The 24,828-nt window shown below is 41.0% G+C and overlaps 1 protein-coding gene and 1 long non-coding RNA gene across 2 annotated transcripts in view; one reads left to right on the top strand and one right to left on the bottom strand.

Moving 5' to 3' along the window:
* Positions 1-900: 900 nt before the first annotated feature.
* Positions 901-22,644, bottom strand: LAPTM4A (lysosomal protein transmembrane 4 alpha). The gene is made up of 7 exons (XM_003827009.4): positions 19,137-22,644; positions 9,125-9,245; positions 5,790-5,866; positions 5,568-5,690; positions 3,219-3,314; positions 2,569-2,667; positions 901-1,529 (listed from the first exon to the last, which is right to left on the bottom strand). Exons 1-7 carry the CDS (start codon positions 19,245-19,247, stop codon positions 1,455-1,457), a joined length of 702 nt encoding a protein of 233 aa, XP_003827057.1. The 5' UTR covers positions 19,248-22,644; the 3' UTR covers positions 901-1,454.
* LOC134728623 (uncharacterized) overlaps positions 19,864-24,828 on the top strand; it is a 65,610-nt gene continuing 60,645 nt past the window's right edge. Inside the window, exon 1 of the long non-coding RNA XR_010109218.1 lies at positions 19,864-20,221. This is a non-coding gene — a long non-coding RNA (uncharacterized LOC134728623). The remainder of the gene's footprint in view (positions 20,222-24,828) is intronic.

Genomic DNA, 24,828 nt, shown 5'->3' with positions numbered 1-24,828 from the left:
CTGGAGGCCGTTATCCTAGGCAAATTAATGCAAGAACAGAAATCCAAATACTCTCACTTATAAGTGGGAGCTAAACATTAAGTACACATGGACACAAAGAAGGGAGTAATAGATACCAGGGCCTACCTGAGAGTAGAGGGTGAGGATCAAAAAACTAGCTATCAGGTACTATGCTCACAACCTGGATGACAAAACACTGACAAAACCCCTGCAACACAATTTACCCATGTTACAAACCTGCACATGTACCCTCTGAACCTAAGAAGTTGGAAAGAAAAAAAATAAGACATAAAAAAAAGACTGCTACAGCAATCACTTTTCAAACCACTGGTATTAATTTCTGTCCTGTGATTCAAGAAATATCTTCACCACAAATTTAGAGTTAATGGATTAAGAAAATGATTTCTAATTAAGTGTGCATCATTGTGCAGTTGTCCCTTGGTATCTATGGGGGACTGGTTGCAGGTTCTCCCTCCAGATACCCAAATCCACAGTTGCTCAAGTCCCTTATAATAAAATGGTATAGTATTTGCATATGACCCATGCATATCCTCCCATATTTTTAAAATGATCTCTAGATTACTTATAATATCTAATATAATGTGAATGCTACATAAATTGTTATAGTGTATTTTTTAGAGAACAATGACAAGAATAAAAAGTCTGTACATGTTCAGTACAGATCCAACTATCCATTTTTCCCCCCAAATATTTTCAATCCACAGTCGATTAACTCCATGGATATAGAACCCATGGATACAGAACCCATGGATATGAAGGGCCAACTGTATTCTCAAAGTTAAAAAAAAAATAAACACTGGCACTCTGAATACACTGTAATGGAAAATGTCAGGGTTTATCTTAAAAAAAAGTAACGGATTAAAAAAAATGACAACCCTAAGTATTTAAAGAGATTTATTAAATCATCTTATCACAAAGATGGAAACATATACAAATTAGAAACATGCAACCATCATCTTCCACAGTCAAGTCAAAATGTCAAATATTTTTCTTGTCTCCGCAGATGAAAAATTCAGATCTTATACCCAACTACTTACTCACCCCGAATATTTAAGTCAGTCTTCCTGAAAGTACTCAGGGTAGCAAGTAACAAAATGCAAACTATTATATAAAGAAAGTGCAGTTAAAAAGGAAACTATGTGGCAAGTACCCTCTTTCCCTTCCCACCCCCCAATTAAAGGCAAACAATGGCACTTTGCTCTTGCTTAACCTAGATTGTCTTCAAAAACTATTAAAATGTAAAAGACTTAACAAAAAAACAAAAAGACGTTTAACAGATGTCAAAAAGCTCCTTAGTGTTTGAAAATAAATGCTTAAACAAAAGACAACATATTTTATATCAAACAAGTTTGAAGAGCCCTGAATTGCAGCATTCTGTAAAATAAACAAGACAAAAAGCTGGTATAGGATTTATTGTCAAAGGCAGAATTTCTTCAGGCAGGTAAGTAAGGAGGTGGTGGTTCTTTTTCAGGCATTTTCACGGCCATTTCATAGGTTGGCAAAACGTACTAAAGAGAGAAAAAAAATTGTATCAGATTTAATTCTCCTTTAAAATCCTTTGTGAGATAATTCAGCTTTCAGACTTTATGCCCTAAATAGGGTTATACAAAACCATAAAGAAGAGCTGAAGAAACTGTTAGCTAAAATGTTCCCAAGTAGATGCCTCAATAACCTGGAATTTTACCAAGATTGCTAGCGAAGGGGAGGGTGGAGAGAGGGAGGTGGGGAGAGAGAGTTCCGCTTCTGGACAAGGATTCCTAGACAGGCAGGCAGTGGGTGCCATTGCTCTGCCCTCGTTCCAGTGTGACCGATAAAGTGCCAGTGCCAATTACACTTCAGGTGTTGAGGAGTTGGGTTAAACCATGCAATAGGAAACACCCAATAAGACGCTAGCTCCTGGATCCTGACTTTCATCAGAATCAGTTTGTAGTCAGAAGATTATGAACTTATATCATGTCTTCGAGGGTAACAGGCACACCTATGCAGTGGAGGAGTGACATTCTAATCAAAGTGACTCCAAGTCTGAAAGCCTGGCCCTAGATGGGCCACATATATTTTATATGCTGAAAACCTGGGAAGGTAGCACAGCAGCAATTAGAGGGCTGTGAAAGGTAGGCTTCCCCAAAAGACCCATGAAACCACTGTATTCATCTCCCCAGACAGGTCAGCTCCCCCGTTGGATCATATGGATGTTTTCTGAAAACAACACAAGTTTCAGTCAATGGAACTCCCCATCCTTAGAAGCCCCAGGCTACATGGGCCTAACATAGCTGTTTCCTGTCTTGTCTCCCCTACAAACATGACACTAATGAGGACCTCTAATGAGTAAATCTAACAGCCAAACTGGATGAGACAAGCGACCCATGTACTCAGGATTCCAAGTGGAAAATGTTGAATCCTGTGGATTTTAAGCTGTTCATAAAAGTACCCAGGGTTCATGCCCAAACCATAGGTTACAGCATGAAAGAGAAAGTCAAGCTCCAGGTTCTTCTCCTGGAACAGTCAATAGTGACTGGTGACCTTTTACTCTATCCAACAGTAGCTAACCTGAGGAGGTGCTTCAAAGGCAGGGTACACAGCAATCTCCGGCACGTTTCGGTTGTTGATGTATTTATAGCAGTTCCAAACACAGTTAATTAGATAAGCCTGGAAGAATAAAAACAAAGTTGACATCTGCTAGAAACTCAACAGACTACCTGCTCTAAAATGCCAGTGACTTAGAATGCTTTCCCCACACATCCTCTGTGTAGAAGGGAGCTGACCTCTGTGTGGACCCAGCACAGGCCAGGCCCTTTCCCAACTTGCTCTCATTTAAGTGTCATGAGTTTCATCGCCAACATTGCAGAAAGAAACCAGAGATGGAGCTTCAATTCAGGTCAACCCACTGTGCTGCAGAAGAAATTCTGGGTTTGTGAACCTTGGGAATTTTAACAGATTTTCAATACAAATCATGAACCCCTTTTCAAAAACATAAAAAGTAGGTCCTTTCACTTAGAGAAGGATCCTGACAGTTACAACCATTCCTTGGAAACACAACAGAAACCATTCCCTAGAAGCTATCTCTGCTCATGTGCCAGAATAAACACTGTCCCCACAAATCCTCAATCTCCTGTGACTTGTAAGGTGAAAGGCAGCAAAAAGGTTTAGATTCACAGTGTCAATCTCAGTCACCCCTAAAGATTTAGTCAGCAACGTACCTTAAAAATGATGAATAAGGCAAAGAACACAAGAACAATGAACAGGAGGCAGCTGGAGTCCAAGGCCAGGAGGTCATCTTTGTAGGGAAAATCAGGCTATTAAAGAAACACACACACATTTACAAGTCAGCCATTGCACTAGCACTTGCTGATAACCTGAAGAGCATCTGAAGAATACAAAGGCACCAAAGTCAAAAGTGATATTTAATAAAAATGTATAAGCAGAATTTAATTCAAAGTGCTTTTAAATTTTAAGCCTTATCACCATTAATGCATGCTAACAATCACTTAGAGTACATTTGATAACCCACAATGCTCCAAAAAGTCTAAATTTAGCTCGTTTTCTGTTTACTTTTCACTATTTTCCATCTTTCTGGCCTTTGGAAAAACACTATCGCCTATATGGCACTGGAGATCAGTCCCTGTGTCACTTGCATCATTAACTCAGGAGATGCTCAGGTCTGTGTAAGTTCTACAGATAAACTGGGCCATTTTAATGCTACAAGGGGAAAATTATTTTTCTAAATGTCAATCGTTTGTCTCAACTCTCATCAGACAGGGGCAAAAATACACCCACTGGTTACAATGTCAGGCAAGACATAAGTTTTACTGCAGACATACTCTATTCTACTGAAAAGCATCAGCTATATTCATTTAAATACTTATTCAGCCCTGACTGTGTACAAGGCAATGAGCTAAGTTCAGGGAGAAAGGTGTTATAAAAGAAGAATTTCAGATTTAAAAACTAACCAACAGAGGAAATATCTTCCAGTCTGAGGCACTAAGTGAACAAAACAGAGGAGAGAAAACACCAGGGTCTGTAAAAGGAATAATAAATTTTTATGTTCTTTTCTATAAAGCTGATTTAATTTTTTTAAGTTATGCTTGTTTTTAATGGAAATGTCAACACGAAGGCCTAATTACATTTTCATTTAAAAAGCAACATAAACAGAAATCCCAAAGGACTGAAAAAAATAGAAAAAAAAAATTTTAAGAACACACTACTCCCCAAACCCCAGCCAGGTTGTCTCCTTGGGAAAAAAGCTGTTTTTTTGATCTTCATCTATAAACAAAAAGAAAAACACAGAAGGTGGAGCTCATGAGGGAATGCTATGCTAAGGGTTTTACTCAGAAGGCAGGGAGGCACCACTTGAAATTTCTCCCCCGGAGATGACATGAGCAGAGAGCCACACAGAAGCCGCTGACCGTGGCTGACCAGGCCAACAGGCCCTGCCCCTGGCCACCTTTCTCCAGCCTTCCCCACCCTCCCTCTGTGTGCCAGCCACCATGGCCAGCTTCTAGTGCCCTCACTATGCTGCTTCTTGCCTCAAGGTCTCTCTTTTATCTGGAACATTGTCTTCTATACTTTCTCTATCTTAATTCCTGTTCAAACTCCTGAGTACAATTCAAATCTCACTTCCCAGCCCAGGTTTAGTACCCATGTGATATCCACTCCCACAGTAACCTACAATGGTGTATCAGTTAACTGTCAACTTCCTGATTCCTTCACCAGGAAGTAAGCTCCACTGATGCATCTCTATGATCTAGCAGAGTGCCTTGCACATAAGAGCAACCAGCGAATGTTTTCTGAATAAATGAATGATGAATTTGGTGGTGTGGAAAATGGGCTAGGCAGGAAATCTGGTAGTGGGAAGAAAAGTTCTGAAAGACAGCACTTTGGAAATGAACTGAGGATACTCCTGCCAATTTTCATCTACCTAGATCCCATATCTCCTTCTGACCACCTCCACGACGCCCTCCTTGGCCACCCAGCCCAGAGTTTTCCCTGCCCCCCTCCAGATGACATTAATCGAAGTTCCTTATTTGCTGCTGCTGTGACAGCTCCCGCTTGTTATCACAGGTAACATCTTCATGTATCTTGACTCCCCAAATATTACAGTTTGCTCGCTAAACTGTAATATTCGCAGTTATCTTTATATCCACACCATTCACCAACAGTGCCTAGCAAAGGGCTAAAAACATAGTAGGCACTGGAATACTTGCTACAGATGTCTGTAAAGACAAAAAGCTAGTCACTTAAAGAGTGCCATACACAGTCAAATTACTGTACCTTTGGACGCTCAAAAACAAAAGCTGAACTACTAGTTCCATAATATCCATTTCTAGGAACTCTTAATACTGAATTATCCAAATGGATGGTAAGAAATTACTCTACTTTCATCTTGCCAGTTTTGTCACAGTAGCTAAGAGAGCAGAAATAATTATTTTAAGACACTTTCAAAAGCAAGTGGAGTAGTTAAAAATAATACCTAAGGCTGATTCAGAATTTAAATGTAAACATTTTACTCAAAATGAAAAAAAATAAGTTTAATGAGCATACACACTTACTAATTGATCCAGATATTCTTTGATTCTTGGCAAATAGGTGAGAGAACTAATAGCAACCAGGCAACTGAGGACGAAGTCAAAAAGCCGGTAACAGAAGAATGGAATCAGCCAACCCACTTGATACTGGAGAAAAAATAACAACCATAACATTGTATCACATATAGGAAATTACTAAGCTCCCCTAAGGTCAAACTCTAAAAGCTGAAAATACAGTATACTTACAGAAATTGCTCCATAAACCAGCATTGAACTGATTATAAACATAAGAACAGAGACGGCAAAAAGAACACAGGCATTATCTAAGAAAACAAAAACAAAAATCTAATTAAGCTACTTACACAACAAAAAGAACAAAACTTCACTTAAAGCTAGCTTTAAAATATTAAATTTAAATATTTTCAAAATTGGCTATAAAAAGATCTAAGGCCAAGAGGGTAAAAAAAAAAAAAATCAAAGTCTCAGCATGAAGTAATGAACCTTGAGACATTCACACAAAGCACTTATTTGTTAAATCGCTACAACGACTCACTGACATGGGTGTAGGATGGCACATGAACCACATTCTCTGCTAGAGAAACAGGTCCCTGTGCCCTTATGAGCCCAGGAACCTGAAGATGTGCAAACAGATCATTATAATCCAATGTGTCAAGTGCTACAACAGAGGCAGAAACAATTTGCTTTGCCTGAAGCATCAGGAAAAAATATGAAGAAATGACACAAGATGGGTCTTATGAGTAGGGTTTAGCTGGAAGGAATGGCTGGCAATTGCTTAAAAGACAAATGTATTAAACTCAGAATGCTACATACATTACCCTTTGCTCTAGATAAATATAACCTGAAATTCAAATTTCGCCATTAACCTCACTTCCCCACCCAACCTCCCAAACACTAAAATTCATTGCTTCCTGCACCCTGGTATCTATGTTAACACACACTACTTTCTTCTTTGTTTCTCAACTCTTCCTCAGGTTGTTCCAACTCTCCATTAATCCATGTTCACTAATTTTTTCACAAAACAGCCAAGTAATCTCAAGCAATTCTAAACCGTGCCTGACTTACTGAGTTTCTTAGCACAAATCTGTAGTTGATTCTGTGACTCTGGACAGTTTTTTCTTTTTTTTTCCTGAGACAGAGTCTTGCTCTGTCGCCCAGGCTAGAGTGCAGTGGTGCGATCTCGGCTCACTGCAACCTCTACCTCCCAGGTTCATGCGATTCTCTTGCCTCAGCCTCCCAAGTAGCTGGAATTATAGGCAAGCACCACCACATCCAGCTAATTTCTGTATTTCTAGTAGAGACGAGGTTTCACCATGTTGGCCAGGCTGGTCTAAACTCCCAACATCAGGTGATCCGTCTGGGCAGAGATTAAGAAACTGGGGGGGATGGGCACGGCAACCCACACCTGTAATCTCAATACTCTGAGAGACTAAGGTGGGAAAATTACTTGAGGCCAGGAGTTCAAGACCAACCTGGGCAATATAGCAAGACCCTGTATGCACAAAAGATGTTTTAAAAATGAAAAAAGAAAAAAAATACTGAGGGCGCTAATAATGATGAATGACTAGAACAACTGCTGAATATTCCCTATTGGGTAAATGTATATATAACCTTTTTTTTTTCTTTGAGACAATCTGTCACCCAGGCTGGAGTGCAGTGGCACAATCTCAGCTCACTGCAACCTCTGCCTCCCGGGTTCATGAGATTCTTTTGCCTCAGCCTCCAGAGTAGCTAGGATTGCAGGCCTGCGCCACTAAGCCCAGCTAATTTTTGTATTTTTAATAGAGAAAGGATTTCACCATGTTAGCCAGGCTAGTCTCAAACTCCTGACCTCAAGTGATTCACCTGCCTCGGCCTCCCAAAGTGATGGGATTACAGGCATGAGCCACCATGCACAGCATGTATATATAATTTATCACTGGGCAGTAAAACATCATCAATATTTGGCACTAAACTAGGAATAGTCCTCTTTACTTTTTTCTTAGAGGATACAGGATTGATAAATGTTAAGAATTTAAAGGACTTCCCTGCTACAACATGCAAACTTCCACTTAGAAGAATTCAGGTAAAAACAAAATATGAAATTAAACAGGTATTATCAAACTTGAAAGCAAAATTTGTAATTCAAATAATCGGCTTTCAAGAGTCTGCTATGGGCTGGGCACAGTGGCTCATGCCTGTAATCTCAGCACTTTGGGAGGCTGAAGTGGGAGGGTCCCTTGAAGCCAGGAGCTCAAGACCAGCCTGGTAAAGACAGGGAGACCCGATCGCCACAAAAATTTAGCTACTCAGGCAGCTGAGGTGGGAGGATCACTTGAGCTCAGGAATTCTGGGTTACAGTGAGCTATTACTGTACCACTGCACTCCAGTTGGGACAACAAAGTAAGACCTTTTCTCTAAAAAACTTTTTTTAAACAAATAAATAATATAAATGTGATTTTAAAAATGAAGGGCGCTGTGGCACGCCTGTAATCCCAGCACTTTGGGAGGCTGAGGTGGGTGGATCACCTGAGGTCGGGAGTTCGAGACCAACCTGACCAACATGGAGTAACTACTAAAAATACAAAAAATTAGCCGGCTGTGGTGGTGTGTGCCTGTAATCCCAGCTACTCAGGAGGCTGAGGCAGGAGAATCGCTTGAACCCGGGAGGCAGAGGTTGCCCTGAGCCGAGATCGCACCACTGCACTCCAGCCTGGGCAACAAGCGCAAAACTCTGTCTCAAAAAAAAGAAAGGCATTTATCCCATTCATAAGAGTAGAGCCCTCATGGCCTAATCACCACCCAAGGGTCCTACCTCTTAATATCATCACCTTGGAGGTTAAGCTCCAGCATGTGAATTTTGGAGGGACACATATATTGTAACCATAGCAACTTCTCCTTTCTATTAGTAGCTACATTAAAAAAAAAGTCTTATGAAGCCTGCATGCTTATTTTGATTTCAAGGTACATTTTACACATTTCTCAAAAACTTAATAGTCCATTACATTTTCTGGCTAGAAATGCTCTATTGTAATCCTCACTGAATATCTCTGAAAAACCCATCAAAATACTTTCCTGCCTCAGCAAGAATGACTTAAATACAATTTAACTTGTTACCCTTATTATGTAACCATTTTAACTTTCTGAAATGTAACTTAAACATAATCTAATCAATCCTCTAAATAACCAGTGTGTGTGGAGAGAGAGAGACATGGGCCAACAACATTTTGGTCAACAAAGGACTGCATATATCATGAGGGTTCCATAACACTGTAATAGTGTATTTACAGTATTACTATATTTTTCTATCTTTAGATACACACCTATTTGCCACTGTATGATAACTGCCTACAGTATTCGGTACAGTAACCTGCTGTACAGGTTTTAGCCTAGGAGACTCTACCACATCGCCTAGGTGTATAGTAGGCTACGCTATCTAGGTTTGTATAAGCACACCCTATGATGTTCACACAACAATATCACCCAGTGACATTTCTCAGAATGTGTCCCCATCATTAAACAACACGGGACTGTATATAAAAATTAGCAGGGGAGATTTTTTTGTTTTTCTATTAAACACATACCAGCCATTCTCTCAGACGAATAGTAATTACCGATGACTTCATACTGAATGTTGACAGCTGGCATGGAGTTTGGATGAGTCACTTCCACAGTCAGCAAAATTGCCATCAATAGGTTTACTACCTGGAAAAGATAACATTCTATCAGTTACATTAATTACCATCACGACGCAATCTTAGCACAATCTCTAGATGTCCTCTCATATTTAAGATTGTCTTACTTGAAGTAACAAAGATATAAAATAGTGGGAGACTACCTGTGAGATAAAACAATACGCAATTACCACTATGAGAATAATTTAAAAATAAATATTTTATAAAGCATAAGTAATATTAACCATTTGAGAGATAAGATGCTTAACCAATACACCAGAATAAAATTAAAACTAAAGAGTCATTACAAATGGTTCATGTTCGAAGCTACCTATTTATTCACATACCAATCTCAGAATTTCTGGATTTGAAGAAGTTACTGTTCATCTGTTATATTTATTCATCAGATGCCCAAAACTCCTCCACAGCATCTCTCATCAGGTGACAGAGAACTCACTATTTCCTCTTGAGCTAGACTCAAATGCTTAAGAGACTTACCAAGATACTGAAAGTCACTTAACTCATCTACTAGTCTTACTTTTGTGTGTGTGTGTGTATGTGTATGTGTGCGTGTGTGTGATATGGAGTCTCGCTCTATTGCCCAGGATGGAGTGCAGTGGTGCAATCTCAGCTCACTGAAGCCTCCCCTTCCTAGGCTCATGTGATCCTCCCACCTCAGCCACCTGGTAGCTGGGATTACAGGTGCCCACGACCATATGGGGGTGATTTTTGTATTTTTAGTAGAGACGGGGTTTCACTATGTTGGCCAGGCTGGTCTCTAATTCCTGACCTCAAGAGACGCCCGGCCTTAAATCTACCTTTTGAGATAATGTGCTCTCCCTTCTAAATAAGTGCTCCAATACCTGAAAACAGCCTCCAAATACTGTGTTCTCTAGAATAGACATGCAGATCTTTAAGCCATTCCTCTGACTAGCATGTTTCCTAGCTACCTATTTCCCTTTTGTTTTCCTCTTTACACATGCTCCAGTTTGATGGACATATATTAAAATGAGGTAAAGTCACCCTGGTCAGAACATAATGGGATCTCAGTTCTCATATTCTGGCTAACGAATTTCAATTAATGCAACCTGAAGTTGTACTGAGGTTTGTTTTTGTTAGAAACAAGGTCTCACCATATTGCCTAGGCTGGTCTTGAACTCTTGGCCTCAAGTGATCCTCCTGCTTTAGCCTCCCAACATGCTGTGATTACAGGCATGAGCCACCGCACCCGGCCTGCATTGGCTTTATAAATTTTCTGAATATCACATGAGAGTAACTCCCTAAAACACCACGTTCTTTTTCACACTTGATTGTGCTAAGCTCCCACCCGTACCTATACAGTTGGATTCAGAGGCCCAAGCATAGGCCTTAATATACCTGTAATTGAGTTTCATCTTATTACATTCTTGCCTATGAAGATTTTCTGGATGTGGATTCTGACACACTACAGATTTACTACCTGTCTCAACTTCCTGAATTTAGGATCAGCATGTAATCAGTATTTCCATCTAAGTTACTAACAAAAGAGAACAGAGCTGAGGACAAAGCTGCCAGAGGCTGCCCCTTCCCATTAACTAGCAACTTCTGAATAAAATTGTTTAGCTCTTCAGAGGAACAGCCTGCTGAAATCCCATCATAATATCTGAATTTTCCTAGTCTCCCAGGGTTGTAAATCCATTTTAAAAGGAAATGAGTTGTGCCTGTAGTTTTTGGCCAATCCCTGCGGTATCCCAGGAGGCTTCACTGCATTTAAGTACTCAGAAAGAGTATTGTTAATGACTCAAGACAGAAATCTCACGTAGGATTGGAGTTAGGCTTCCTTATCTAGCATGGTAAAGTTCACAGAATTTGCCCTCCTTCCCTTTGTGAAAATGTGAACATCTGGAATTTTCAAGGGTTAAGTTCCTATCAGTAGTATTTTCATTTATTTAGTTTTTGAGACGGAGTCTCGCTCTGTCGCCCAGGCTGGAGTGCAGTAGCGCAATCTCGGCTCACTGCAGCCTCCACCTCCTGGATTCAAGCGATTCTCCTGCCTCAGCCCCCGGGGTAGTTGGGACTTTTTTTTTTTTTTTGAGACCAAGCCTCGCTCTGTCACCCAGGCTGGAGTGCAGTGGCACGATCTCGGCTTACTGCAGCTTCCACCTCTTGGGTTCAGGCGATTCTCACACCTCAGCCTCCCGAGTAGCTGGGACTACAGGCGTGCACCATTCAAGCCTGGCTAATTTTTGTATTTTTAGTAGAGGTGGGGTTTCGCCACGTTGGCCAGGCTGGTCTCAAACTCCTGACCTCAAGTGATCCACCAGCCTTGGCCTCCCAAAGTGCTGGGATTACAGGTGTGAGCCACTGTGTCGGCCAGCTATCAATAGTATTTTAAACAAACTATTATATACTTCTCTCCTGTTTCACCTTGAATGATAAACACACAGGAAATGCATTTTCCTTTTATCAGCTGAAGTCATTTCACTAACATCCACTAGATAAGCAGATCAAGTTTTATTTTAGGGTAGGTGATCTAAACAATGCCACAATATGAAATTTGGAATCAACCAACATTTATTGAGGATATGCTTTATGACATGTGTATTTACGTGTATTACTTCACTTATTCCTCACAACAACCCGTGAAGTAAATATTACCAAAGCCTATGTGTAGATGGGGAAACTAAGATTCAGTAAAGCTATACAACTTGTGTTAAGCTTGCTGAGCTGACAGATGGGAGAATCAGGACACAAGTCTGGTTTTTAAGACATCCTCCTTCTCAGCACTACGTGATTATTAATAAACATTCCCCAGTAACTCCTATTTTAAGGTCTTTCCCAAAGAAACCATTATCTAAGGCTATAAAATGTTTAGACTTTACTATCTATGTTCAGCAGCAAGCCTCTTTCCTTGCATTGTTCAGAGGCAAGGCATGATATCTTTCAATTCTTGAGAGGACTTACCAGGAACAATCACTTTTGCAAGGTGGCTCTCCCCAGTTGAAAGCTGATTTTTTTTGTTGCCCACATTTGCTGCAATGGGTTTTGGCCAGCGTGTGTGGTGTATGAGTATGAGCTAATACAACTAGGTGAATTAATTACTGAACTATCAGATATATCTACTAAAACGTTATATGTTCTGTGTATGGAAATCAGTTTGAAATCAATTAGGCAAACTCTTCTTTGCTAAACACAGCATAGCCACAGTGAAAAAGCTCTCTGCGGTACAGAAATTCCTTTGTCAAGAAAAGCATGCAAACCCAATTACTAAATGAAGGGAATGACATGCCAAAAACATTTAGGAGTTCTATTTTCCCTTCTTAAATATTTTTATTACATGAAGGATTTCTAAAAATCTCACACCTATAGTCCCAGCTACTTGGGAGGCTGAGGTGGGAAGGATCGCCTGAGCTCTGGAGACCAGCCTAGGCAACAATACTAAGTCTGTCTCTTAAAAAACAAAACAAAAGAACTCTTCACTTTTCTTCTCTTCCATGGATAAGTCACACGCTCATCCACTATTATCTTCTTTTAGTACTAGAGACACTTCAAGTTTCATTTCACTGTGGGTCATATCACTAAATATTAAACAAAATAAATCGTAGGGCCAATCAGAAGGACCAAGAAACGGTGAAATAAATTTCAATGCTACTTCATTAAAAGCTTTTTCCAAATCTTCTTTGAGTTAATTATATTCCATTAGATCACATCATTTCATTAGAACCCCAACTTACATATTAAAGTATTACACTGGAAAACCCATCCTTGTGATTTAAAAAAATTTTTTTTGTAGAGATGGAGTCTCACTATGTTGTCCAGTCTGGTCTTGAACTCCTGGCCTCAAGTGATCCTACTGCATTGGCCTCCTAAAGTGCTAGGATGACAGGCACGAGCCACCACTCCTGGCATCCTTTGATCTTAAAGATATTCACCAACGAATGCCTACCTTGTGCTCATATGTAAGCCCTGGCAACTTACCTCTGATTAAAGTTGATATTTCTAAATTACATGTTTAGCTTTTCAAAAAATACATAAAATTAACTGTAGTCTTACAATATAAAATTTCTCTGAAAATATCCAACTATGTACTAACTATTACAAATATTTATTCCTGATTCACTTTTTCCTTTCACTGTATTCAGGAAAGAAAGTTAATAAAAATGTAATTTAAAAAGAATGATTAAGCTGGGGACAGTGGTGTGTGCCTGTAGTCCCAGCTGGTCAGGTGCCTGAGGTGGGAGGATTGTTTGAGCCCAGTTCAAGGCTGCAGTGTGCTATAATCATGCCATTGCACACCAGTACAGGCAATATAGCAAGACCCCATGTCTTTAAAAAAAAAAAAAAAAAAAAAAAAAAGATTAAATTATTAACTTCTAAACTTGGCGATATGGAGAGGTATAGAATGCAGCAATATTTTAGCAGCATGGGCTGCGGATTCACCACTCAATGTGTTAACAGTACTGTAAATTTAATCAGTCAAATCAGGTGGTGTGCATTGTTTTTGAAAGCTTCTACATCTTATGTAAGTGTGTACAATAAGAAATCTGTTAGATTTGACTTGTTACAAAATAACTGTATCAGATCCATGGAAGCACAGGGCCTGAAGAGAGGAATTCTTTGTTTTCTTCTTTCACTGCTACACCTATTCCAGAAGATTCTCTGGAGACTTTAAAAAAAAAATCATTTTTCAGTTTTCCCACAGTAATTTGCCCAGAGCCAGTATCTACTGAGATAATAATTAAAACAGTGTGTCTGGTTTAAGGAGGCATCCAGATAAGGGCTTCCCATGCAGAGAAAGCACCCACAGGAGGGTCAATCTACAGAACTAAGCAAAGCCTGTTATCTGATAAAGATCAAAATTGACTATCTTTAAAACGTTTTTTAGCCATAAAAAAGGATTAGTTCATGTCCTTTGCAGGGACATGGATGAAGCTGGAAACGATCATTCTCAGCAAACTATTACAAGGACAGAAAACCAAACACCGCATGTTCTCACTCATAGGTGGGAACTGAACAATGAGAACACTTGGACACAGGGTGCGGAACATCACACACCTACACCAGGGCCTGTCGGGGGGTGGCGGGCTGGGGGAGGGATAGCATTAGGAGAAATAACTAATGTAAATGATGAGCTGATGGGTGCAGCAAACCAACATGGCACATGTATACCTATGCAACAAACCTGCACGTTGTGCACATGTACCCTAGAACTTACAGTATAATTTAAAAAAAAAAAAAGTTTTTTGTTGTTGTTTACTGTTACATGCAGATACAACTGAGTATTCACAATATTTTTTGGAGGAGACACTCATTCAACAAATGTGTAATGAACACCTAAAATGTTTTAATTAATAAGTTAGCCATCACACACATTTTATTTTGAGACAGGGTCTCATTCTGTCACTCAGGATGGAGAGTAGTTAGTGCGATATAGGCTCACTGCAACCTCTGCCTCCCTGGCTCAAGTGATCCTCCCACTTCAGCCTCCCCTGTAGCTGGGACTACAGGCATGCACCACCACACCATGCCCCGCTAATATATATATGTATGTATGTGTGTGTGTATATATATTTTTATATGTTTTATATATATTTATATATTATATATCTATATATAAATATATATTATATAAATATATATATAATATAATATATTTTTTTTTTTGGTAGAGAGGGGGTTTCGTCATGTTGCTCAGGCTGGTCTCGAACTCCTGGGCAATCCACCTGCCTTGGCCTCCCAAAATGCTGGGATTACAGGCGTGAGCCACTGCCCTTATAAAGACATCACCCTCTTCCCTCCAGGAGAACATCTTGCTGTAGAGAGAAAAATAAGAGAAAAGGACAATCCTACCAATGTGTACTGAGTACTATTTAATAAGTACATACAAGAAGGACCCAGAAACTTTTGCAGGTGCACCGTGAGAAAAACAGATCCCCCTGGCTAGGAAGTAAAGAAAGCTTGGCTGGGCATGGTAGCTCACGCCTGTAATCCCAGCACTTTGGGAGGCCAAGGCAGGCGGATCATGAGGTCAGGAGATCGAGACAATCCCGGCCAACACGGTGAAACCCCGTCTCTACTAAAATACAAAAAATTAGCCGGACATGGTGGCGGGTGCCTGTAGTCCCAGCTATTTGGGAGGCTGGGGCAGAGGAATCGCTTGAACCTGGGAGGCGGAGGTTGCAGTGAGCCGAGATCGTACCACTGCACTCCAGCCTGGTGACAGAGCAAGACTGTGTCTCAAAAAAGAAAAAAAAAAAAAAAAAAAAGGAAAGTTTTACCATGAAAACATGTGAGCTAACCATTAAATTATCTGGACTTGGCAAAATGTTGTTAATGGTTGAAGCTGGGTGATGAATAAATGGGAGGTTTTCGTACTATTTCACTACTTTTGTATGTATGAAAATTTCCTTAATAAAATTTTTAGAAAGTGACTTGGGAGGATAGCAACATTTCAGGGAGAAGGAACAGCATATGCAAAGGCAGAGGCACAAAACTTCCTTAGTTTAAGGAAGGAAACTAACAAATATAAACAAGCTATGCTTACTTGAAGTCAGAGGTGAGGGCTGGAAAGGAATAGAGCTTAAGGAAACCTGTTTTTACTTCTCTCCCAGATACAGAACTTCAAACTGTTTATGGTTGAGACACTCATGAAAAATTAGCCATATATTAAGTCTAAGAGATAAAATTATTACAAATGCTCAAAATGTAGTCTTGTAGTGCACACCATTAACCACAAAGTATATCTACTACAGCACACTTTTAAGTCCATTTTCAATTATTCAATAAATATTTGACTTTATACCTCATAAGAAACTTGTTTAAAATCAACTGGCTTCAAATTCTTCAATAAATGATAGAGAAAACCATTTCAGGAATGCCAGAATTTAAACATGAGCTCATTCTGAAATTTCCTGTTACTTAACCAGGTATGCTTCTTTTCTATCTAAAATACCAAAGGCTCACACTTCAGGGCTGGTACCTCTGGTGCATATAATAACTGGTTCTGGCTTTCTCTATGTCCCACAGCACTATTTTGTACTATACAATGAATATTTTAGTATATGGTGTTACGATACTTTAACACTAGACCAGTAGAAGCCGTGGCTAGAAAGCAATGAGACTGTATCAGATACAGTCACTGATAGCGAGGGAGAGGGGCTCCCCCAAGTTCCAAATGACACAGGGGGAATCATCATCTCAGAAGTCTGTCCCACATAATGTAAAAAGAAACATAAATATTCTCCCATGCCTCACCAGGAATCAAGGAAGAGAGTACCTTGACAAGGTAGGTAGGGAGGGAAGTGACATTTAATACTCACTCATCCCCATACTGTTTCTCTGTCTTAGTAAAGCAGCTTCTGAGAATAAAATGCACTACTTGGACAAGCCTTCTTTGCTTCGAAGTATTATACTACATTTTGGCTTAGGTGGTCTTGTGTCGTGTTACATGTCTCCCCAAGTTGGTAGAGACTGTCTTTACACTGCTATGGTATTCAAGCAACACTTTTGAAAGTCATCAACAAAACTATAATAAACAAAACCAATGGCCTTTTTCCAGTACTTATTCTGATTAGAATCTGATATTACTGATCACCTTCTCCTCCTCCTCATCACTGTACCATACATTTTTCATATCTGTGCTCCAAGTTTGTGATACCATAAATATCTTAAGGGCAGATGCTGTGTTAGACAAGAAACATTTGAGAGTCTAGCACTTGGCAGGTAATAGGAAAACAAGGCAAATGACACATGGCCCCTGTGATTTATTCCTTTTGTTTGTCCACCAAAGCCTTTTACACTGCAGGTGGTCAGTAAATCTCTTAATCAATTTAAGACAGGTCAAATGATTTAAGAAGTTTACAATAAAATGTTTTACACTAATCTGAGAAGTCTACGCAAAGTAAGAACAGCTATGGCATCTTTTTAAAATTGTGAAACTAAAGCATGGTCTTCAGAGGTATGTGAACCCTTCTCACAACAAGGGCTTAAAGTAGGGAACAGATGTAAACTCCTCACTCCCTACTTTGTAAGAATAAACGCCCCTAATGAAGTTTTTCTCTCTGCATTTTGAGTTTCCTGTTTGTAGTTCCCACTTTATCCTGCTATTCTATTCATTTTCTAGCTGAGCCCACAGCATCAAAAAATCTGCCTGAGAAAAACTGAAAAGAAATACAGCCAATTACATTCGGATGGTCGAAATAGAAATGGTGGTATTCTCTTCTTGAGGAGTTAGGAATCCTTTGTTCTGTGAGTGGAGGGAAGGATCTGAGAAGAAACAGGAAGACTAAGACTGCAGGAGAGAGCCAGGCCGATGGATTCTCTTAGTTAAACAGGAAAGAAAGTCATCTTCTGGGGGTGAGGAAGACGGAATTGAGTAATAGCCTTGAGGATCCTCAAGGTTTGAATTATTCATTTAGGGAAATAGAAGACAGAGCTAAGGACAAACAAAAGAAATGAGACCCAGCCCCTCAGCAAAATGGAGAAGCTATAAAAGGAAGTTAGAAACGTAATGCAGCTGATGGTCATTAACTATATGTTTAGTATTCCAAATCAGTTAAAATACAGAACGAAAGAGTCTGAGGGAAAAATGTGATATAGTTCTATCAATAAGGCGGTATTTCCGAATATAAAAGTACAGGAAACATGAAAATAAACTCAGCACAAGCAAACCTACACATTCGTGTTGTTTTTTAAATGTACATCAGAAACAAGACGGTAAAAAACAACAGGGCAGGTAGCAGTCATGTGGAGTCAGGTAGTCTCCCGGGGGTGGGCCATGAAACAGTATCTGCCTCATTTAAGATGATTCTCATCTGGCGTTTGTCCAAATGCTTACTAATGATTTCAAGTCAATGAGTGGGGAGAAGCAGCAAGTACAGAGAAAACAGATTGTGTCTGGGATAACTCTCTTCCTCTTTTGCAGTTAAGTATCAAAAACTGCACAGTATCACCAACGTCACCCACACAACCACATTCGCGAAGTCATTAAAGTGGCCAAGTCGACCATGTAGGAAGTTTGTCACGGCTTCGGCAAAATCATAATAACCTAAAACTACCTAAACTGAATCCCATATTTGGAAGTCATGGACAAGTTAGGTTTAATGTGCATGGATACTGTAAATGGTGAATTACAAAAGAAAAATCACAAACTTATTACTAGTGAATCACCAGGCAACAACAGTGTCAACTTGGTTAGGACAGAATCACACAGATCTTGGAACCCAGGAGATACCAGCGTAGGTGGCCAGGATGGAGAGGGCTCTCAATAAAGGTCTCTGTAAAAACAGCCGGTCGGCTACGAAAAGCACCTACTGCGCAGGGAGGAGGCTGCACCAGGACAAAAGCTGGTCAGGCGTCAACTCAGGCAAAAGCTATCGCCCCCAAGCGATTCTGGAGATGCAAGAGAGGCATGAAACAAAACAAAGTCCAAGAAACGCGGACAACGGGGTTACCGCTGGATCTTTCGCTTTCCCAACGGGAAGACCAATGTCGAAACTAGACTGCATTTATCAAGGTCCGCTCCTAATTATTTCATTAGAGGAAAAAATTCCAGGGAGCACTGGATAGGAGGAAGGGAGGTGCTGCCTTTCAGATCGTAGAAATACAACAAGAACCAAAACAGAGAAATTCCCACCAAATCCCAGCACCCTCGTCCCTTCGCCTGCAAAGCCTCTGCTCTCCCAAGCCCGCTTCTCGCCTCAAATTCTTGCCAAAGAACAATCTCCCCATGCTTACCACCGCCCCCCGCTCCCCCGACTCCGATTCCTGAACAAGGTTACTTTCCCAAAGTCCTTGGACTTCATCCAGAGTTGGCGCGCCTTAAAAAGCAGCGCCCCTCCAAGTCCCCGCCCCACCCAACACCCCGTTTCCAGTCTCACCCCCTCCGCACCAGGCCCCGCTCCCCAGGCCCCCCGGACATACGCGCCACGCCCGCCCGCCTTACCATGTACCAGGTCCCCAGGATGATCGTCCCGGTGCGGACATGGCAACAGCCGCAGCACCGGGTGCTGTAGAACCGGTCACTGCGGTTCCGCTTGAAACTCATGGACACCATCGTAACAGGCGGGCCTCCTTCTTGGCCGGGCCCCTGACAAACGTTCTCCACCCGCAGCCAAACTCAAACGGCTCGTTCACGGCCTCCAAAACCCAACGACGCGTCTTCAAACCCGCCCCCGGCTCGAGCCCCTGCCAGCTTCTTCGCGCCTGCGCACTGAGCGCAGCGACTTCGGATTACCCACCCCTCTTCCTCCACACAGGCCAATGGGGAGCGGAAGGCTGGATGGACCGGACTTCTGATTGGAAGAACTTGGGGATTGACAAGACCTCACGCCCAATTAGAAGTGCAACTCGCCTCAGCGAGTCTCCGCCCGTTACGTGACGGCAAGGGCTGGTTCTCGGGCCTAGGATAGTTGGGGATAGATATGTCCCCGTAGTGCACTATTCCCGAGATGAGACCCGCAAGAAAAGAGGCATTTAATGGAAAAAGGGAGACACGAGACAGCGCGGATGGCAGAAAGCGGGCACAAGGGGCTTTTCTGAGCAATGTGTGCCACGTACTGGATGGGAAGCGTCACAGGCTGATAACGTGACCTTTGCGCGCAGCTCAATTATTGCGCGGGCTGGGGGCGGGGCCTGCGGGGAAGGGACAGAGCCAAGCCCAGCCTTGAGCCATCCTCGCCCCTGTGGCGGAAATGGGAGGCTGCCTGGGGGAGTGGAGGGATTGGATTTACACCCTCTTTTCCCTCCGAAGCCTCCTTGGTGGGGGCGAAGAAAGACCATCCAACCCTGCCAAAGGCAAAAGGATTAAGGATAAATGAAAGCAAGATAATGTAGAAGAACTACTTAGCTGCTGGGTTTTTAGAGATGAGTGATTTTTTTTTGTAGGGAGAAATTATGAAACACATTGAAATGGACAAAAAATTACTGAATGTCTTAAATGAAAAAACAGCCATAGTTTGGCACACCGTCCCGGGCATTCTGTTGCTAGAGGGGCTGTCCGCTTTTCTTTGTGGTGCTCTGCACAACTCGGTAAGACCCCTCGTATTGTTATCTTACCCTTCCTTGGGAAAAGCCATTTTGCATCGATTTGTAAATTCATTCCCCAGTCCTGATTCAACAATATAGGTGGGTGCTTTAAATTCTGCTTAGAGCTGGTTCTAACAGCTTACTGGTCCCCGGGTTAATGAGTAAATAAATTTTTTACACGTGTTCATTTTGTATTTCTGTGAGACCTGTGACTTCACCGTTTAAAAATGTATTTATCATTTAATGCTTTGGTAAACACACTTCTTTTCAGAGAATGGAAAGGGCTTCCCTTCTGCCAGGGCACATTCTTAGCCAGAGACCACACTGAATTCAGAGTAAAGGTTATTTCTTTGGCATGGCTTCTTTGAACACTGCCTGAAATTATGTATGTATTTGTTGATTATCTCCCCAATAAAATACAAATTTTAGGAGAGCAGAGACTGTTCACCACTGAAGGAGTTGTCCATGGAGCTTACTTTCAAACCATCTGGGAAGCAGTAGTTAAGCCCGCCCACGCTAAAGGATGGGGTGTGGCTGGCTATTTAACTCAGAATGAATTAGGACATTTCTCTACTTATGTAGGGAGTAGATTATCTTAACCCCGCCCCACAATTTCGTATCCCTTATTTTGTTCTAGGCACAGATCCAATCACTTTATTTTCAATCATTTCATTCCTACAACTAACTGAGATAGGTACTCTTACGTTATTTAACTCTACAGAGAAGTTAAATTACATATCCAAGATTGCAAGGCCAGTGTCACAACTGAGATTAAAACCTGTTGTGCCAATAGTTTCCAAACTTTGCTGCACATTGGCATCACCTGAGGATCTTTACTAACCACTGATGCCTGCTTACTATTCCAGACCTTCTGATTTAACTGTCATGGGTGAGACCTGGGCATTGAAATTTTTAAAAGCTCTCCAGGTGATCCTAATGTGCAGCACTGTTATTCTGTCTTGATATGAAATGTGGCAGAAATAAATACAATAAAATAAAAAAGAATACAAAGATAAGATCAGGGGAGCCGGGCGCGGTGGCTCACGCCTGTAATCCCAGCACTTTGGGAGGCTGAAGCAGGCGGATCACCTGAGGTCAGGAGTTCAAGACCAGACTGACCAACATGGAGAAACTCCATCTCTACTAAAAATACAAAAAATTAGCTGGGCGTGGTGGCACATGCCTGTAATCCCAGCTACTTGGGAGGCTGAGGCAGGAGAATCACTTGAACCTGGGAGGTGGAGGTTGCAGTGAGCCGAGATCTCGCCATTGCACTCCAGCCTGGGCAACAAGAGCAAAACTCTGTCTCAAAAAAAAAAAAAAAAAAAAAAAATCGGGAAATTATCCGATTTCTCTAAAAGCCAAAATGAATTCAAAATCAGGTGTACCTAACATGGCATCAGATCAGCTCGTAAGGGCTGCTCTCCCTGTACTGGGACTACCCCAGGCAAGGAACCAGGGAGGTGTAAATCATTAGAGACCTGCAACATAAATGCATCTGATAGCAATAATGTAAGCATACCCTGAGAATGACCCTGTATGGTAGATGCACCTGAATGTGTGCTCTGAGCTAGGGAAATCTGGGAGTGGCCAACCTGGAGATTTGTTCTGTGTCTGTGATAAACATCTTAAACCCCCACCCCCACCCACTGGCCCATCCATTGGAACATGGGCCATACAGGGGATTAGGGCCCTGAGTTTTGGGTTAAATGCAGGTTGCCAGGTGGAGGTCGTTAGTGGGAGGGTGTTCAGTGAAAATGCTGTATAAACTGCATGATGTTTACAGGCAGTTGCGGTTTTCCTGCCCTTGGGACGTGCAATTATGTTGTCCAGCCCACTGCCAGGGGACAGTAGGAAGGGAGATGTGTTGTCCACCCCACTGCCACTGGACCACTTCTATACATAGCTGGTTCTTCTGTCCAGCCTGCTGCCACTGGACTGTTTCCCCTCTGTCACCACTGGACTGTAAGCTCCTAATACAAACCCATGTCTCATTTACTGGCCCTCCAGTCTCTTCTTGGCCTCTTGAACTTGGTACCTTCTCTATTGAGGTTAGTAGGAGTTTGGCACAACAATAGCATACATAACGGGATTAGAGGGGTGAAATACGGTTATGGAGTTTTGTCTAGATAATTTTTATCTAATATATACACCTTTTTGAGAAAATTGTAAGGTACTATTGGCAAAACAACCCATCTTCTGGGGATGGGGAAAGGAAAGTTAACATTTTTAGGAGAAAATAGCTTAGGAAAACTCCCAACGAAAGAAATTAGAGGTTGAAGCTCTTTAGCTAACATAGTTTAATCTATTTTTCTCTTTTAAATGTGTTAGTCTATTCACATTACTTTAGCTTATTTTTATTGAGGATCTATTCTATTCCATGTGATGATACGAGAATGAGCAACACAATATATACCTACTGTGTAGCCACAAAAATCTAAAATAAAAAAAGTATTAAAAAAAAAGAATGAACAAGGGAGATATTGCACCTTTCCTGGAGTATATATAGTCTACGGGGGAAAAAGTCAATGAGCATTTTCAGTCTTCATCCCATCTCCTAAAGCATTTATATGTTGACTCTTCCTTAGAGCTAGAAATTATTTCTTGGCTTCTGATTAACCATCCACTATTTTTTTCTGTACTTCTCAGGCAGCTCCTTCTTATTGTTCTTTGTAGTTCCCTCCTCTACTGTCCATCCCCCTAAATATTGGTGGTGTTGAGGGCTGTGTGTCAGGCTCTTTTCTTTTCTCCTTTTATCTTTTCCCAGCTGTCACTTATTTACAAGATGATTTCCCCATGTATTCGTCCATTTTCACACTGCTATAAAGAACTACCTGAGACTGGGTAATTTATAAAGAAAAGAGGTTTAATTGATTCACAGTTCATCTTGATAGAAATAATTTAGCTTCCTGGCCAGGTATGTGGCTCACACCTGTAATCCCAGCATTTTGGGAGGCCAAGGTGGGCGGATCGCTTGAGCTCAGGAGTTCGAGACAAGCCTAGGCACCATGGCAAAACCCCGTCTATACAAAAATTAGCTGGGCATGGTGGCTCATGTCTTTAGTCCCAGCTGCTCGGGAGGCTTGAGGCACAAGAATCACTTGAACCCGGGAGGCAGAGGTGAGCCAACATCGCACCACTTATACTCCAGTCTAGGTGACAGAGTGAGACTCTGTCTCAAAAACAAAAACAAACAAAAAGTCCCTAACTGTGTAAGTTTCTAGCCCCACAAAAGCCGATCCACTCCATGACCCATCCAAGAGGAAAGACCTAAAGACAATGGCATTGGTAGTTTGCCAACCCTTCAGATGGATTAAAGTGAAGCTCAAAGTTGACAAATCTCACCAATATCGTCAGAGTTTACAGCCAGTCTTTCAATTCCCCACTCCTAATGGAGAACAGCTAATGTAGGGATACCAGGCTCTAAGTAAATCCCTCAGCATGGAAGACAGAGGCCAGACAATTAGAAAATAGGGTCTAGCAGAAAATGTCAAGAGAACTTAGAAAAGAAAAAAAAGACACTCTGAGCATACATCAAGAATAAGGTGCCATAACAATTATACAGGACAAAAAATTCTTAGAAATTAACAGCATGGGAGCAGAAATGAAAAACTCAAGATTGGAAAATAAAGTTGAGAAAATTTCCCAGAAGCAAATCAAAAGACAAAGACATGTAAAATAAGAAAGAAAAAAATTAAAATTAGAGGATTAGTCCAAGATATCCAGTATCTGAATAATAGGAATTTCTGAAAGAGAGAGGAAGTCATCATCATAACAACATTTCCTAGATCTGAAAGAATGAACTTCCAAGACTGAAAGTATCTGCTGAGTGACCATATTTTTGGAATAAAATAGATCCATGTAAAGGCACATCTGAGTGAAATTTCAAGACAGTGGGGACAAAGAGAAGATTCTGTGAGCTTCAAAGAGAAGATTTCTATGAGCCATATAGAAAAATTCATCGTCAAATAGCCTTAGCCTTCTCAACAACTCTGGACTCTAGAACCCAATAGAGATTTTATTTCAAAATTCTGCATAGAAAATGTTTACAATTTATAATTCTACACACAGCCAAACTGTCAAGTATAAGGATATAATAAACACATTTTCAGATAAGTCTCAAAAAATTTGCCTCCTACACATCTTTTTCTCAGCCACCAGATGTTATGCTCCATCAAAATGAAATGAGTACATTAAAGAGGAAAATGTGGGATGCAGAAAACAGGATATCCAACATAAGTGAGATGTGGATGGAAAATGTGGGATGCAGAAAACAGGATATCCAACATAAGTGAGATGTGGATGAAGACTCCAGAGAATAATAGAGATTTCAGTATGAAGACTGTACATTAGGTGTAGAGGTCAACCATTTCAGATTGGAGCACGATCATCATTTTTGCCTTCTGTAATTCTACTGAGTTTTTATCTTAATGAAGCTACTTGAGGATGTACTCCACCAAAAAAAAGGAGAAAACCAAGAGGAAGAGATGAGAACCAAAAAACCAGAAATCAAACTTAGGACAAAAGCCGAGGAAATTTCATACGATGAAAGCAAAAGGAAGTCTCAGGATGACAGCTGTGCAGGGGGCCTAGGAAGCCACCAGTACTAA

Source organism: Pan paniscus, chromosome 12 (assembly GCF_029289425.2).
Source record: "Pan paniscus chromosome 12, NHGRI_mPanPan1-v2.0_pri, whole genome shotgun sequence".
Lineage (NCBI taxonomy): Eukaryota > Metazoa > Chordata > Mammalia > Primates > Hominidae > Pan > Pan paniscus.
This window is presented reverse-complemented; position numbering and strand designations above follow the sequence as displayed.

What these genes read in the sequence shown, in the direction of transcription:
- LAPTM4A (XM_003827009.4), bottom strand. Translation starts at nt 19,247, where the DNA reads ATGGTGTCCATGAGTTTCAAGCGGAACCGCAGTGACCGGTTCTACAGC. An exon ending in AAGAATATCTGGATCAATTA is followed by an intron (nt 3,315 to 5,567) that starts GTAAGTGTGTAT and finishes TTTCTTTAATAG; the next exon opens with CCTGATTTTCCCTACAAAGA. An exon ending in CCTTATTCATCATTTTTAAG is followed by an intron (nt 2,668 to 3,218) that starts GTACGTTGCTGA and finishes TTATTCTTCCAG; the next exon opens with GCTTATCTAATTAACTGTGT.